General features: G+C 35.2%; 1 protein-coding gene across 1 annotated transcript in view; it reads right to left on the bottom strand.

Moving 5' to 3' along the window:
• ROBO1 (roundabout, axon guidance receptor, homolog 1 (Drosophila)) overlaps positions 1 to 16,122 on the bottom strand; it is a 627,322-nt gene that overhangs the window by 253,090 nt on the left and 358,110 nt on the right. Inside the window, exon 3 of the mRNA XM_010002162.1 lies at positions 7,163 to 7,489. Within this exon, the coding sequence (XP_010000464.1) occupies positions 7,163 to 7,489 (327 nt within the window). The remainder of the gene's footprint in view (positions 1 to 7,162; positions 7,490 to 16,122) is intronic.

The raw sequence follows: 16,122 nt of genomic DNA, 5'->3' as shown, positions 1-16,122 counted from the left end.
AACTTTGGTATCACTTCCTCATAGTGGTCAGATTCAGGAAAATGACTTGCTTATCTATCTCAGGTGCATGCATAGAAAGGAAGAACCCTTTAAACCTGAACAATTTTTTTTTTTTTTTTTCTCTGAAATGAATGAATAATGAGTCTAAATCAGCAAGGCATAGCTTCCACCTTGTTCCAAGAACAAACTTCTTCAGTTTTGGTTCAAAGTTTCAGATAGTCTTTTACCCACCGCACAGAAAGACTGCCACCACATTCTTTGATTTATGAATCTGCTGAGATACACTGCAATTTCTGTCAAGACTAAAAAACACATTATTTGCTTGACCATCCATCCCAGCATGGCCACCATAACATCCTTAATTGTTCATCAGTTTAAGAATAATCATTATAGTCTCCATAACACAACCAATCAAGAACTCACTTGGCTGAAGGCAAGATAAATCCCTGTTCCACATAGCATCTGGAAGACACAAAGATGTAACAACAGCTTTCTTGGGTCAGAGAAAGTGCTCAGCTAGCCTACTTTTTTCCCCTGACCTTGGCAGGAGTAGATAATTGCACTGAATAGGAATCTTTCAATGATGTGCTCTGTTTTCACAGTCTCATATGTATCAACATCTAGAATTAGCTTTCATTTATCAGTATTACTGTTATCCACTAACAATACCACTGATCTATGAACTGTCATGAGTACAGAATTCACTCTAATACTCAAATATCTTGAGACAAATCCTCAATACAAGTTATTCTAGTCTGCTTCCAAACCCTCTCCATGAAACAACCAAAATCCTAAAAGACTAATTTTACAACTGAAGACTATACAACCTTTAGATATTCCCAAATAAATGTGAGTTGAGTTGCAGTTCACATAATACTCAAACTCCCCTTTAAGAACAGACTTAGGCATAGCTACAAAAGGAAATTCTACCATACCAAAAGAACTGTGTCAGTTTGGATACACATTTAAGCTATGGAATTTCCAGTCAAGCTTTGGTGTTTTGGTTTTCTGTTGTTTTCTCAATCTGTACATTATTTTATCCCCAATGTACTAATTAATCTTGTAACCTTCTCTACTATGTGAACATTCAATAACTCTGATAAGGCACATTTCTAATTTAATTAATTTATTTCATTAGTACAGGCAAGACTGAACCATCAAAACATCATCAAACAATACTAAAAAAAAGTATCTCTTCCTTCTGTCTCCCCCACTATCCCTGCAAGGGTGGACATTTATCTGAAGAAAACTAGTCTCTAAATAAAATGATAAATTAAACATTAAATAAAGAAAGACTTTTTATGATACCTTAAAACTAACTGCTCACTTAGAATCATACACAACTTTTATGAGACTTTGCCAACTAAAATCATAACATACACAGCAGTTGTTTTCCATAACACAGGCTTTCACTATGCCTTGCTGCGAAGTACTGCATAAAGCAGGCAAGTGCAGCCAATCAGATCTTTCTGGTAGAAGCCTCTGTAGCAGTGTACTCTGAAACAGTGCATTTTTAGAACTCAAACTGTCATCAAATGTGTACTGACAACTATACTACAATGATGACAAAGCTGCATATGAAATAACCATGCCAAATTCACTAGTCATAAATACCTCTCTTCTCTAAAACTTACAACATGGCAAGGGGTGAGGGGAGACAAAACAGTTTGATTCATGGGAAAATGTAAGACCTCATATCTTGATTTCATTACCTAAAGCCATCTTCAAGTAATTCAGCCACGTTCTCTGACACTTGACATGGGCCATGTGCAGACTGCTTGCATGAAGGCAAGCTGTGTTCATAAGTAACATTAACAGAGACACAACACATTGCCTTCACATGTCAGGACAGTCCAATCTGAAAAAAAATCCAAAATTATGGTTTATTTCCACCCAGCAGAGGAGACCACCTTACCAATTTTTCTTTTCATTTGGAATCTCCTGAAATGTTTTTGTCTGTTTGCAACACGCTATGAGTTCAAACTGAAATCCTCCACATATGTCACTATTTCACTTTTCAACCATGTTATAGGACAGTCATGGACGGCCGTCAGGACAGCCATGGAAGTCTCATGGAAGAACAATTTTTTTTTAACTCCGAACTAGGAGTATAACAGTAATAATAGTACAATTACATCCCAGTACCATAAAAGCTGTAATACTTCACCATTTCCATTTGCTGCCCTGCTAGATTTCTGTGCAGCCTCACTTCCCTATCTCCTTTTTTGTTTGGTGATTCATGTTAGAATTTCAAGAAGGTGCACAGAGTATACATTTTTATATAAAATATGAGCATAAACCAACACTACTTTGTTAGAGAAATATAACAAGAAATAAAGATAAATTACTTACCTTTCACTCTGCTTTCACTCTTTTTATAGATTAAATTAAACACAACTGAGTAAGCCTTCTTTAAAATGTGGTAGGTTTGTAAAGCATCTGCTATTCTCATTAGATCTAACTCAGTATGTGACAACACTATTTTCATTTAATGAAGAAAAAAAAAAAAGTAGAAAGAATAAAATGTAAGGTTAATTTCCCAAACTTTTAGGGAGGCAACAGTACTATTCTTCACAGTGACAGTTAGCTCCAGTTACTAGAGTTGATTAGTAAAGTAAACAGAAATCTTTAAAAATCAGGCAGTTACTAGAGTTGATTAGTAAAGTAAACAGAAGGATCCATGTATCTTTAAAAATCAGGCGGGGACTTAAAGGACTACACTGACATACAAACTCTCCATGTTCTTCAACTGACTGTAACATAAGAGGAAAGTAATATACACAAACTTGTTAAAGTCACTAAAGTAATTATTCTTTCTTTCCTCAAGCACAGCTAACTACATTATAAAAAGCAGTACATTTGCATGTAACTTTGACCTCACTGCAAAGAAATTTCTCCTAAATTACTTGACATCTTTTACTAAGATATGCTTCAGTTTATAGTAATTTAGGTTTTCAGTGCTTCTCACAGCTGCATAGTAAAAGCCAATTTATCATTGGTAGGTTTTAAGAAGCATTAGCAACACCACTACTATTAAGCCTTCTATGCCTCAAGCAACTTCTGTTAATGCCATTGCTTGTGGTAAGCAATGGCATAGTTTCACTAGTCTTTTAGGAGCTTAATAAGATTACTGTAAAACTGAGATTTGTCGTTGCTATATATGCACATAAGCATTCAAATTAAGCCACTTGTTTATCAGTAAGATACGAACATGTCAGGTAACAAAATCTGCAAATCTTCACTAATTTCAACTTGGCTTAAAATGCTGATGCTGTACAATGGCAGTCAGGAGGGTATGTTCACTGACGTAACACCATCAGACTGAACATATGATGAAAACAATACACAAAGAAATAGGACTTCTCACCATAAAAAGGATATTAATTTTTTAGAACCACTGAGTACGAGAGAGCTGTTACTTTCCATACCAATCCTTTGCTATGGAAGGTTTATTTGTTTATTTTTAAAGTCTCAACGTAGCGAGTCTATAACTGGGATGTTCCTGGGATCTAATATAGGAAGTATCTAAGTACTATCCATTGTAACTGGAAAAAAAAAAAAAAAAGTAAGAAAACTTTTATATGCAACAGCCTACTTATTTTAAGATACTCTATTACTGAGGTTAAAGATGATGTGGATGTGTACACACTTCACAATCTCTCTTGTAAAAGCTCTTGAGAAGCAAATCTATGTATCAATGGAAACGGAAATGTGATAAAATTCACCTAGAACTTTGATGGCAAATAAGAAAGAAGTTCACGGAGAAGCACGATTTGAAATAAAGATTCACAAAGCTACTGACCAGAACCAAGTTAATTTGCATTTTATTTTTCTTCACATCCTCAGAAGCTTCAGAATGGAGAAAGACAGATTAATATACCCCTGCAGCTATTGTTGCCACTCTTGATATGGGTAGGTTTCTACTTAATGCTACATAACAGACACCTACAAAATCCAGACATAAAATTTTCCTCAGAAAAAAGTGTAACTGGAGAAGAAGAAAAAATTAAACACTGACTCAAACTATCACACACCAATAACTGAATGTGGTTGTGATGAACAATCCTGAGAAATTGAAGCATATGAAGCAGCTGCAGCCACTTTCCAGTTTGCTAATGGGTAACTTTCCACTTTTCCAAAACTGCTTCTACTTCTCTACTGTGAAAAACAACTTTCATTTTACAACTGTTTGTGTGATAGCCAAAACAGTCTCCAGCCCTTATTATGAGGATCAAATATGGTTCCATTTTGTACTCCCACCTATAAAAGTTGACATTTATGGAGAAAATTAACCAGTTCTGCTTTGACAGGGACATGCCCTTTTTCACGTTCCTCAGGACCTTTCACCACTGGAGAATGTGTCACTGCTAGACAGTAATCTGAAACTAGTTACATTCCTCAAAAACAAAACAGGGAGCTAATTTAAGTATATCTCCAGTGATCAAAAGGCTGAGTTCAGGAAGTCAGGAAGACAGAGGCAAATCTTGTAGCAACTTAAGTCTGAAGGATGACTACAGACAGTTACCTGACACCCTTTCTGGGCTACCATACTGAAACCTTCTTCCACTTCAAATTAAGTTCAAACAAATACAGCAAGTCTCCATTCAGAAAATCTGTGAGAATAATGTTTCAAATAAAGATGAAACCAAGCAACGTTTTATTATTAACCTGGATCTGAAGTCAAATCTACACATCCACTGAGCAGTGAAGGAACAAGCTCTTGCTATAAGAGGTGATGGAAGAAAAATTTGTGACTAATCCCCTACCATATTATGAAACAAACTGGTGCAAAAAGGAGCTGCTGCTTCCAGAGAAAGCTAGCAATTACAGGACAAAACATGCTTTTGCCTTCTACATTTCACAAAAGTTCTCTGATTAAACTTTCAGCATCAAAGCGTGTAACTAAATGAGTACTCTAAATGATCTTCTGTGCTTTGCAAAAGGAAACTAAATAAAGGCAATTTTACTCTGTAAACATAAAAAAATTAAACAAAGATTCATTAAACAGCAATTGTACATGACTACATGTATACAAATGTAAATGCTGTAGTGCTCAAAAACAGGTGTATCAAGAACTTTGGTTTGCAGATTTGCAACAGCCCACTGTGAATGTAACTAAGTTTATAATGCTGACAGCATTACAGCTATAGTGCAGATTTTTAATTTAATGCAAATTTATTCTACCAGCCTTCAATTGTTTTCTTGTTCCTCACCTCTTCTGTGCTATTTAAAGTGTTTTGGTGCTTTTGCACTGTGACATCACTAACTTTTTTATTAAAATCATAGCCTCTGCTGTAAGCATTCTCTGTCTATAATCTAGTGGTATACAATTAAAACTATATACCATTATGTCTAAAAAACTTTTCAAATAAAGATTGTGATTATTCTTTTTTCCTGTACAGCATCATTGGTGTTTATTTTCTGACACTAGTCCTCAATATGAGGGTAATTTTGAGGTGGATTAACAATTTAATGCTATACTATTGTTAGACATTGTACATTTGAACCCCTTTAAGGAGATAATAATGTTTTATTTTTGTCTTGAGTGTTGGCAGAAGCTCTTAAAAAAATGTTTGGTGGTATCAATATTTTGCTTTCAGACCCTGGCAGTCAGATTCCACTGCAATCACACAAAAATGACTTGTGACAGAGGTCACAAACACATTCAGCAACTATATACCAGTTAAATTCATGCATGTCATAGCATACCAATCACTGAAGTTGACCTCACATTTCTGGGTTTTTATGAAAAATTATGGAAAAGTCACTATAAGCATTTCAAACACTACTTCATGGTACTTCACAAAAGAAACAAGCACAACTGTCCATTTGTATACTGTGCTGCATGGACAGAACATTAAAAATAATTTTAAGTATCAACAAGCAGTGCAATAAAGTAAACAACAGCAATGAGAAAAAACTCTTTAACTTTAATGCCCACTCAAAAATACACCTACAAGAGATACTGGAGATAACACTTGGGAGTAACCAATCAACAGATAATTTAAACAGCTCACACACTTAGTGAGTAAGCATAGTTCCAGCTAACCAGACACTAATTACTTTTATCACTGAGAGCAGTAAAAAGGAAACAGTCTGGTCATAGATCTTAATCCTATGTATTACTGTACTGTGTGTGATGTTTGAGATCCTTCTGGCACAAGGATGATGAACATCCTTGGGATTTTCTGAGAATGTGGGCGAGAATTGGCAAACGACTCAAGCAAATGCATAAATTTATAGGCTATTTCCTTTGTCTTTTGTGAGAGTTATGAAAATCTAGCCATTCTTCTAAAGTTATACACCAAGGGTAGCATTTATTAACTTGTCCAAAAGTTAGAAACTTAGTCGGAGAGACCAGTGTTTACAGAGAAAAGCTCATCCAGCTCTGAGCTGGCTTTTCAACGTGACACCAGACAAATTGCTACGGCTTACAGAGGAAGTCTACAAAAGCAACTTAAAATAGATACCTAACTTTTGAATGGCAAAGTTTCCTCTCATACTTCAGTACCCCAAAATTAGTATTTTTTGACCTGCAGTTGGCCCTCCATATGAACGCTTAAAACCCTTTCATGTACATTCTCTTCCTTTAAAATAAGTAGAGTTTAAAGGGCATACAGGAAGAGATAAGCATTACAAAGTGTTGTGAACATACTTGACCATTCCTTCTGTTGGCTGAATACTTAGAACTAGAGAGATAATTTGTGAGCTACTTCTTTTAGAGAAAAATATAATGAAATATTTTGTTTCTAAATGTGTCATCATTTTTTCTGTGTTTACTTGTGCAACAACATTCCAAATATACCCTATAAGATCAGATCCTGGCTATCCTACTTCTTATTACACAGTTCATTTTGCATGGCTCTTTGGAGAGGAAAAAACCTCTATAAATTAAAATTAAGTATACAAAATCTAATAAACATCATAATTGCATGAAAGTGTAAAAGTAGTAAGAACACACCAAAAGATCTCAATTTCTACAGTAATATACCTCTTCTGACTGCTTTTCTATTTTGCTATTTCTGTATTAATAATAGTTACCCACATTAATTCCTTCATTGTTTTTTTAAGTCAATGACTCAGAGGTAGCTCACAATATTTACCTTCAAATAACATCAAAGCAAATGGCTGTTACCAAAGAGTGGAAAAAACAAGTACTTACTTGCTACCTCCAGTGATGCATTATGACTTACAGCTTCCCCAAGGTAATTCCTTGCCACACAGACATAGACACCTTCATCAGGCCTACTCTTGCGCCCATGGACTATGCGTAAGAAAAATAAAGATCCGCTGGGCAGCAGCATGCGGTGGGATCGCGGATCATCCTTGTCTGTTTCCACTCTTTCACCACCCTTGTACCACTCAATGGTGGGGGTTGGCCTGCCTTCTGCTTTACAGTTTAAAGTTGCTGGTTCTCCTTTGGAAACAATTAGATCAGAAGGGTGTTCGACAATTCGAGGTGGGAAATCCTCTTGTCGAAGACGGGAGCCTGCAAGACAAAAAGGCAAAATTTTCTTAGGAGACTGTTGCCAGGTACAGACAATCACCATGTTTTGCAAAACAGCTGCATAACCATTATCCCACTTTACAGGATTTAATAAGAACAGCTAATAACAACTTTCAAAAGTGAAAGAAAACAAAAAAAAAGCACCTCAATACACTCCACTGTGTCCAAGTTTCTCTCAAATTAATAGATTCAAAAGTATTTTTTCAACAGGTGACCTGTATTAGTGAACTAAATTGCCATGTTCCTAAATCACATACATTTTTATATTGATCTATTCATGTACATAAATGTAGACAGAGGTGCAAATGTATCTGCAGAATTACGGAAAACTAACTCTACAGATACTCTATAGAAACCAGGCCATCTCTAACAGCAAAAGCAATACTGCTCTAACACCAAGTCCTAGTCAGCCTCATTCAACCTCTCAGAAAGCCCATCAATTCATGCAGTTTCTACAGACTAAGTCTAACACCTCCAGTACCCACCAAGTTGCTTTGTTTTACTTGTAATATTAGCTCTTCTCAGCCAGTTGTTAAGAAGTACCACAGAGGTACAAATGCCTGGAGTGCCTGAGTGCTTCTTACATTTCTTGTATAAGGGTAAAAAAAGGCAACTTTTTACATTATAAAGTGTTTACTGTCGCCAACCTGGAACTCTAATACAATGTGAGACAACAGTAGCGGGGATAAAAGAAAAGTCACAAGCAAACAACATACTCTTCTAGAAACACATTCAATTTTAAATTGATCCACACAGCAAGCTGTGTGTGTGGATTGGCATGAAAAAACCTATCATAGCCTGGACAGATATCTACCACAGAAGAATACAGTAATCACCTGGGTACTCCAGAATCCCAAATTAGGAATAAGCAGCTACCAAAACTTTCAGTCTTAAAATCACCTTTTTTTTTTTTTTTTTTAAATATTAATTTCCTTGTCTTTCTTTTTTTGATACACAACTTTGCCATGGATAAAATTAGTCTCTCGGGTCACCTGTTTCCCATTATTAAACTTTTAGATGCCAAGATACTTTATTAACATTAATAACACGGGTTTTGAACAGCTGTGAAGCACCAGAAAGAAATACAAGGTCTATTCACTCCAGATTAATAGAGGGAAAGAGACAAGGAGAGGATAGCCCCAGAGAGAGCTGTTTTCACAATCTATACAATATCTGTGTTTGCATGTAATTTATCTTTTTAATATATATATAAAATAAAAATATTCTAAAATGTAAATCTTCATGTAAAAAATTCACATTTCCTTCAATGGAAGATAATCAATGCAAATTAAATGTCACACTAATCAGCTAGCATTAGCCACACCTTCCCCCACCTCTGAAGTGTATGGTTTGACTACACTAAATATGCTTGCATTCTGTATGCAGTAAAAGAAGATAGTTTTGTATTAACATTACTGATCAATAAATACAAATTAACTCAAAACAGTAATAACACTACTATTTAGTCATCTGAGGAAAGATAGCAAAAGTCCATAATATACTTTTGTTTGCCCTGAGAGTGCATCTCAGTCATGGCAAACTGCATTCATGTCTACTCCTTAACTTTTACACACAGCTTTGTGAAAAGCCCTCCATGCAATAATGCCAGCCTCACAATTAGGGTGACCAATTTTAGATCTCTCTAATGCAAAAATGCCTAAACAGGGATAAAAACCTTATTTTATTCACATTTTTACTTCTTGCATATCTCACAAAGAAAGGCACAGTAACAACACACTAGAGAGCTAAAATGAACTGGTTTAAGTCGCTCCTGAAACAAAAATCCATGTTTAATGTAAAATGTTTAAAGATAATTAAGAATTGTTTTAAAAACCAAAGTTTGCACATATGCTAGTATGTACCATGTCTGTGTTTTCAGAGACTATTCTAGCCAACCAGCACACAATGCAGCACAATCCTCCTATTGCTCCTATCAGCCTGGCCCAGACCACAAATAAATGAAATACCACTTTCAAATATATTGTACTGCATGCTTTCCATAGTAACTTTCAAGTCACTGTACACTAACTTCAAGTACTGTAGATAATGAAAATGTAAAGACTGACCTCTAAACTTTCTTGAAAACTGAGACTCAAAACTCTCAGGGAAAAAGTCCTCAGGAAACTCCAGGAATTTCATATATATGTATAATTTAATTGCTGGGTAACATTATATAAGTTAAAATGACAGAAACATCCACTGAAATATTTTGTTTTATCCAAGAATTTTATAAAGTAACATTTATTCAGGAAATTTCATTAAATTGCTTGACAAAAGTTGCCCAAGTAGTTGATTTGGCACATATTGAGCACTAACCATGCATTTAAACTGCCTGAAGGGCAGCCAAGTTACAATCTTTCTATGTATCTACAGAATTTTATTTTTATTTTATTTAAAAAAAATAAAACATCTTTCATTCCTTTTAGCCTAGTTATTTACGCTGCATTTACGTTTTATCAAAAAGAAGCAGCTTCAATTACAAACAAATCTTAGAGTGGGCATGAATCCTGTAATTTTCCTGTCAAAAATCCTTCTCAAGGGGATATTTGGTACAAATAAAAATAAATAAAAAAATACAAGCAAAGCACCTATTACATATTGGATCTGCCATTAAATATACAACAGAGCTGCATTTTCTTTCACTGAAAGATGACAGCACTAGGTTATAGTAACTTGCATTCCCTGCTTTTATTAAAAGTCAACAGGATGCCACCAATTCAAGTATGCCATACTAATTATTTCATGCTGTTACTTAAAAGAACAATTATATGAAATCATGTTTCCAGTTTCTTGGACTATGCCACAACTATTTTCACAAGAATTCAAACACTGAAATAAACAGATGCAAAGGTTTAAACAAAGCTAGCATTACATGAATGCTAAACGGGTAGAGGAAAGATCTGCCCTTATTCCTACCTTAGAACTTCTTGTTGGTAGTATATGCAAACATAATGTATTGAAAAATAGCAGGGAATGTGTTTAAATGGGAAAGCTGCTGAAATAAAGGATACAAACACTGAGCTGTTCTCCTTTGGGGGAAAACAAAAGTTATGTGCTACAGGAACAAAGTTCCTCAAATTTGAACCATGCAGCCTAAACCAGTTAAAACCTACAGGTGATCTAATCTTCAGCTCAGATAACCATGGAAAACCCGACTCTCTAAGTTCTACATATCTAAATAATACCTTTTTTATTAATCTATTTCATGTCTTCTAAAAATGCTGCATGATAGACTGTGTATTTACCCAAGTGCAAAAAGCCAGTGTACACTTGGCCCCATTTATTTTCCATTTCACAAGTACAACATTTAATACTGACTTTCACAGCACAAGATCTCAGCTCTTTTCTTTTATTGAAACACCCTACATCAAAAAACCTGAGTGACTGGCCTAATTGCTATCAAACTTATTAATAAAAAGCTAATAAACAAAGCCACAGGCTTAAAATCAGATGTTTCTTGCAAACAGTTCTATTTCATCAGAATATGTGTTCCCAGTTCCCCAGCACTTCCACTACCTATAACTTCATCACTTTCAGAAACTTCTCAGAAAGCAAAGGTTAAGCATATCCCTGAGTAGTAAATGCATCACTCTTCTTGTGTATGAGATGTCCTTTAATTCAGATCTCTCTACAAATTTATTGGGATTTTATCCCTTTGACATGCAGATTGCAACCTTTTCCTTTTATATCATGCTCTTGGATATTTTGTTCTTGTTGCTGTTAGAACTGAAAAAACTAATCTAGTCCGGTTTTCCTCTCATGATTTTTGCTCATTTTTTCCTCATCCTAAATTCTACTTTGAGTTCATTTTTTTGAACAGAGAAGACCCAAAACATAAACAGTTAAGAGACAAGCAGACTGAATACTTCTTCAAACACACACTGCAAAGCAATTTCACATCATGCTACAGGGGAAAAATAACTAAAGGAAAAATCAAAGTATTTTTTCTGAAAGAGGCATTTTTACCCAAAGACGTGCAGCTAACCTAACCTATGGAGCTTACCTGTTCTCACAGACAGCAAATAATTTTTCATGAAAAACAAGGAATGAAATCAGAAAACAAACTATTCTGCAGTAACAGTGTACCTTAAAACCCAAGTATTTTGAAATTTCCTTTACAGATGTTGCAGCCTTCCCTCCATAACCAAAAGATATGAAGTAATGAATGAAGGCAGTAACACTGAACCTCTGCCTTTAATGTTCCCAGAACCGTTAACTATATAAGAACACAAATTACACTTTTGAGTTCTACTTTGGCATAAAGTGCAAGACCCAAAACTGCATTTAACTGTTATTTCCAAAACACGGTTTTGAGAATAGCACTGGTCATTGCATCACTTCAGACTGAGAAAGCAGCTCCTGACACAGAGAATTTTATTTACAACAGTTGCTCATCTCTAACAACTGAGTATTGGACATAAAATCTAGAAAATAAAAAAGTTACACTTTTCACCTACATCCTGCCATTACTTCACACAGTTATAACTGTAAAGCATTTCCATAACTACTTCAAAAGGATGTCACCTTTACAAACAAAAATGTAGGGTGACAGAGGTGTTACAGTTCTGCAAGTGAGCCAGTAAGAAGAAAAATGGATTGCTGGAATGTAATAGCACTGTTACTTCAGTTCATTAATGCCCACCCAGGACTGCAGGTTTATTGAAACACATTTTAAGGTGTGTTTAGTGGTTCCGAATGCTGATATGGAAATAGATGCAGTTTTATTATAATAACTTAGATAACATAAAATGAGACTAGCAATGCTCTTAGTTTGAATCAGTAGAACCTGCAATTTCCCTGTATGTTCCCAGTGAAGAAAAACATCTCATCTTTTCTTTTTTTTAAGCACACAATGGAAAACAGGTGAGCAAGATGTAACTAAAAAGAAAAGCACTGAACTCTTAACTGATCATTTCTACCAAGAAAAATAAGTTCTTTTTTCAGTTTACACAATTTTGTCATGGAATCCTTTTCTTTCCCTCCTTTAATTGCCACTGGAGTTCTTGTTCTTAATGAGGAATTTAAGTTTTAATACATGTTCTTTTTCATTATTTCTGTTACTAAGGGATATTTCTGAGTAAAATGAGTTGCACTTCAAATACAAAGTCTGATTATTACTTATAAAAAGAAATTTTGTAGACCATGGCTTTTACATTTAAGTTGTAGTCACCCACAAAAAGATTTTTCCCACTTAGAAAGATAACTTTATTTTATGTTGCTAAGACACCATGAATTACAATCACATTTCTGTCATGGCTACCACACTATCAATCAGGAGATGTCAGAAACCAGCAATTTACGGTACACTTATGGCTGGAAAAAAAGCTTAGAATAACCACAGAGAGCCTGCAGTTTTAAGCCACGTCTGTCTGTCTCTCTGAAACAAGAGATTAAATGGGAGCTGTTCTAAAAATGCCTCAAATCCAGACTAATCTTGTGCCTGACTCTTACAGAGAGAAAAGATATAACCCAAACACTGAAAGCTACAGACAATTAATTTACACAATATTTGTGTACTGGTCAACTAAATGGGAGTTAACTTAAGTATTACTGCAACAAGCTAAATAAATAAAGGGAAAAAAACCAAACATTATGTTGGCTTAAATTATTTGTTTCTGTTCCTTATTCTGCAGTAATTCTGAGATACATAATTAGGTCAGAAAAAGCCATACATTTTTAGGCAAATAGACTTCTGGATGGATGTATGGCATTTTATAGATACTTAAGTACTCCTCCTGGTGGGAACACAACATTGCTTTTGCCAACATTGGCAGGCACTGTATGGCAGAGATACTAACACTGAGTCTTTGTTTTAATACCTAAAGACATATTTCCCAGGAGATGCTAAGAGAGACCAGCTCTCTGAAATAATTACTTTTAACAAAGAAGCTGAAAGTGGCAAAAATAGGAGTCATGCTTTAGCTTCTTAACCCAACATTAAATGCAACTCTTGAAAATAAATGTTTTTTTCAAGAGCTATTTTAAAAGAGACAAAGCTTTACAGTCAACTTTTTCTATATGAAAACATACTACTGATTTGTCCAGCAGTTAGCATAAATAAGTCCTGACCTGGTTATTCATTAAACTAGCTAGAATGTAAATTTAACATAATAATATTTATATTGAGCTATGTAAGAGGCTGACATTTACATAAAACCTCAAGCAGTAGGTAATGTTCCAAGTGTAAGAAAGTGTTCAGCTTGATTTCTTGTTTTCCTCAGTTCTGCTTTCTAGCAAGATACCTCATCTGGCTAGAGTGGATACTGGACTAATCTGAGATACCAGTATTTAAAGCACTGACTTTTGAAACCAAATCTCACTCAGTAAAAATCACAAGCTGGTAAGCTGGGAATAGTATCCTCCCTTGAAGAAAACATTAATTAAATTACCAACATGTCTTCATTAATAATGCAAAATCAACTATGACCCAGTGAGGAACCACACTACATTCAAAAACAAACACAATGGTAATAAAGCCTACTTCATTATTCATTTTGTCTTTGAAATGGCTGGAGTAATGCTGGGAGTTACTTCCTCACACTGGGATGATACCAAGAAAAAGAGCACAACAACAAGACTAAGAATGACTAAGATGCATCTGAAAGCAAGCTTGGTTTTGGATATTTGAATGTGACAACCTAGCAATGACAAGCTGCTTGGAGATGATCACACTAATTTGCAGGATGAGTCAGCATTGGAGGTCAAGCAGATACAGGGGGAGCACACAGAAGACCATAATGTTGTGAGAGCTGCACAGACCCTGGAATGACAGTCAAGAGTCTAAAAAGGATGGCTGGGGCAAAAGAGATGGCAAAGTATTCACAAAAGGCAATACATATTATGTAGAATTGAAGAGTGACTGTGAGATCCCTAAGGGAACAAGTATTTGGACACTGAAGTGATAGGAGTTGATGATTGGACAATTCTCTGGGTAACAGATTTGAAAAATACTGGAAAAAATCACTGGTTAATCAGATGAGCTGGGACACGGTAGGAAGATCTGGGACAGCCCTTTCCTTCCCTGACAGATCGTGCTCCTTACCTAAGGAAGGCCTGCCAGCTTGGATCTGTTGGCAGCAGCTTCACTGGCACACCTCAGATGAAATTACAGTAAATGGGAAAGTGTGGGAACAGAGGCCAACATTAGATACTAAAGAATTGGCATTTCCAGAGCTTCCTTTTCTGTTGAGCAGTGAAGGACTAAGAAACAAAGAAGATACTGTCAGGCCCTCATCCCCTTCATCTTTAATCCCTGTCCTCAATCATGTTTTATTCCAGTCAGGAAGAGAGTATTTCATTGGCTGTGAACCACTGCTTTGCTGTTTGGAACAGAAGACAGAGCTTGAAGAAAAACAACAATTCAAAAAAAACCAAAAGAGGGCTCTCTTAGCTGCACTGAAGGAAACAAATAACTTGTCAATTTAATGAAAATGCCTAGGACACAAAATTATATAGATATATTATTATATTAATATACTGACATGTTTTATGTGTTATATATTTAATGTTTATATATATTCTGGGTGGATAATTCAGATGTCAGACATACTAATGGAAAAAAATTATACTTCACCTTGAGGTTTGCCTGTAATAAAAAAAAAAAATCACCCATCTGTGGTGTGTTTACAGCCCAGTAGGATATTTTACTTCCAAATTTTATCTATGTAGACAAACAAAAACAACCACAAAATATCATTCTGGATTACCATACTTACTCAAAAAATTTATCTAAAGAGATACCTGTTTTTTGGTTTCTTTTTTTTTAAAAAAATTTAGACAAGAAAACAAACAATATACACTCTCTTCATATTATTTCAGATGGGTTGCCCCACATTCCAGACTTTTCAGAGTCACCTCCTACAGTGCTCAGGAATACCACTTTCTAATTCATTTCTAATTCCTGATTCAGTGTGAGTTTGAATCTGGTATGATCAACTGCATATTCAAAAGTCTGAGAGAAGGGAAAAAGGATCCTCATATCCTGCAGGACTATCAGGACGCCAAAGAAACAGTAATTCTCAACAAGGCCAGCGATTTTCTCTTCTCAGCTGTCTCAGGCAACAACCCTCAACTCTGTGGCAACAGAAACCCAGTATTACACCCCCAGTCAACAGCACTCCTAGGCTTATGCCTGTGCCAATTGTGATACATCTCATACAACTGATACTACCATAATAACTGATACTGTCATTGTTTCAAAAGTATAATTAATATGAAGATTCAAAATCTATATCCAAAGTCCTACTTTTTAACAGGATAATACATTTGTTTCAGATGCAAGGATAAATGGAATATCAAAAGTGTCCTCATGAATACAAATGTTAAGTATTAGTAGGAGGATTACGTCAGCTCTGGAATAAGTCTGAATTCAATTGCAATGCTCTTGATCTAGAAAAGATTAACAATGGAATAAAACAAATAAATTAGTATTAAGAAGACCAGTTTCTTATTTCTATTTATAACATTTAGTATGTTAAAAATTTGAATTAGAATCATAGAATCATTAAGGTTGGAAGGGACCTTAAAGACTATCAAGTTTTAACCCCCATGCAATGAGCAGGGAACCCTACCAACTTTCACTGAAAATAAACTTCCACCTATCAATACCATCTTTT

This window comes from Chaetura pelagica, unplaced genomic scaffold (genome assembly GCF_000747805.2).
Source record: "Chaetura pelagica isolate M959 unplaced genomic scaffold, ChaPel_1.0 scaffold627, whole genome shotgun sequence".
NCBI lineage: Eukaryota > Metazoa > Chordata > Aves > Apodiformes > Apodidae > Chaetura > Chaetura pelagica.
The sequence above is the reverse complement of the archived record's forward strand: the minus strand, read 5'-3'. Positions and strand labels throughout refer to the sequence as shown.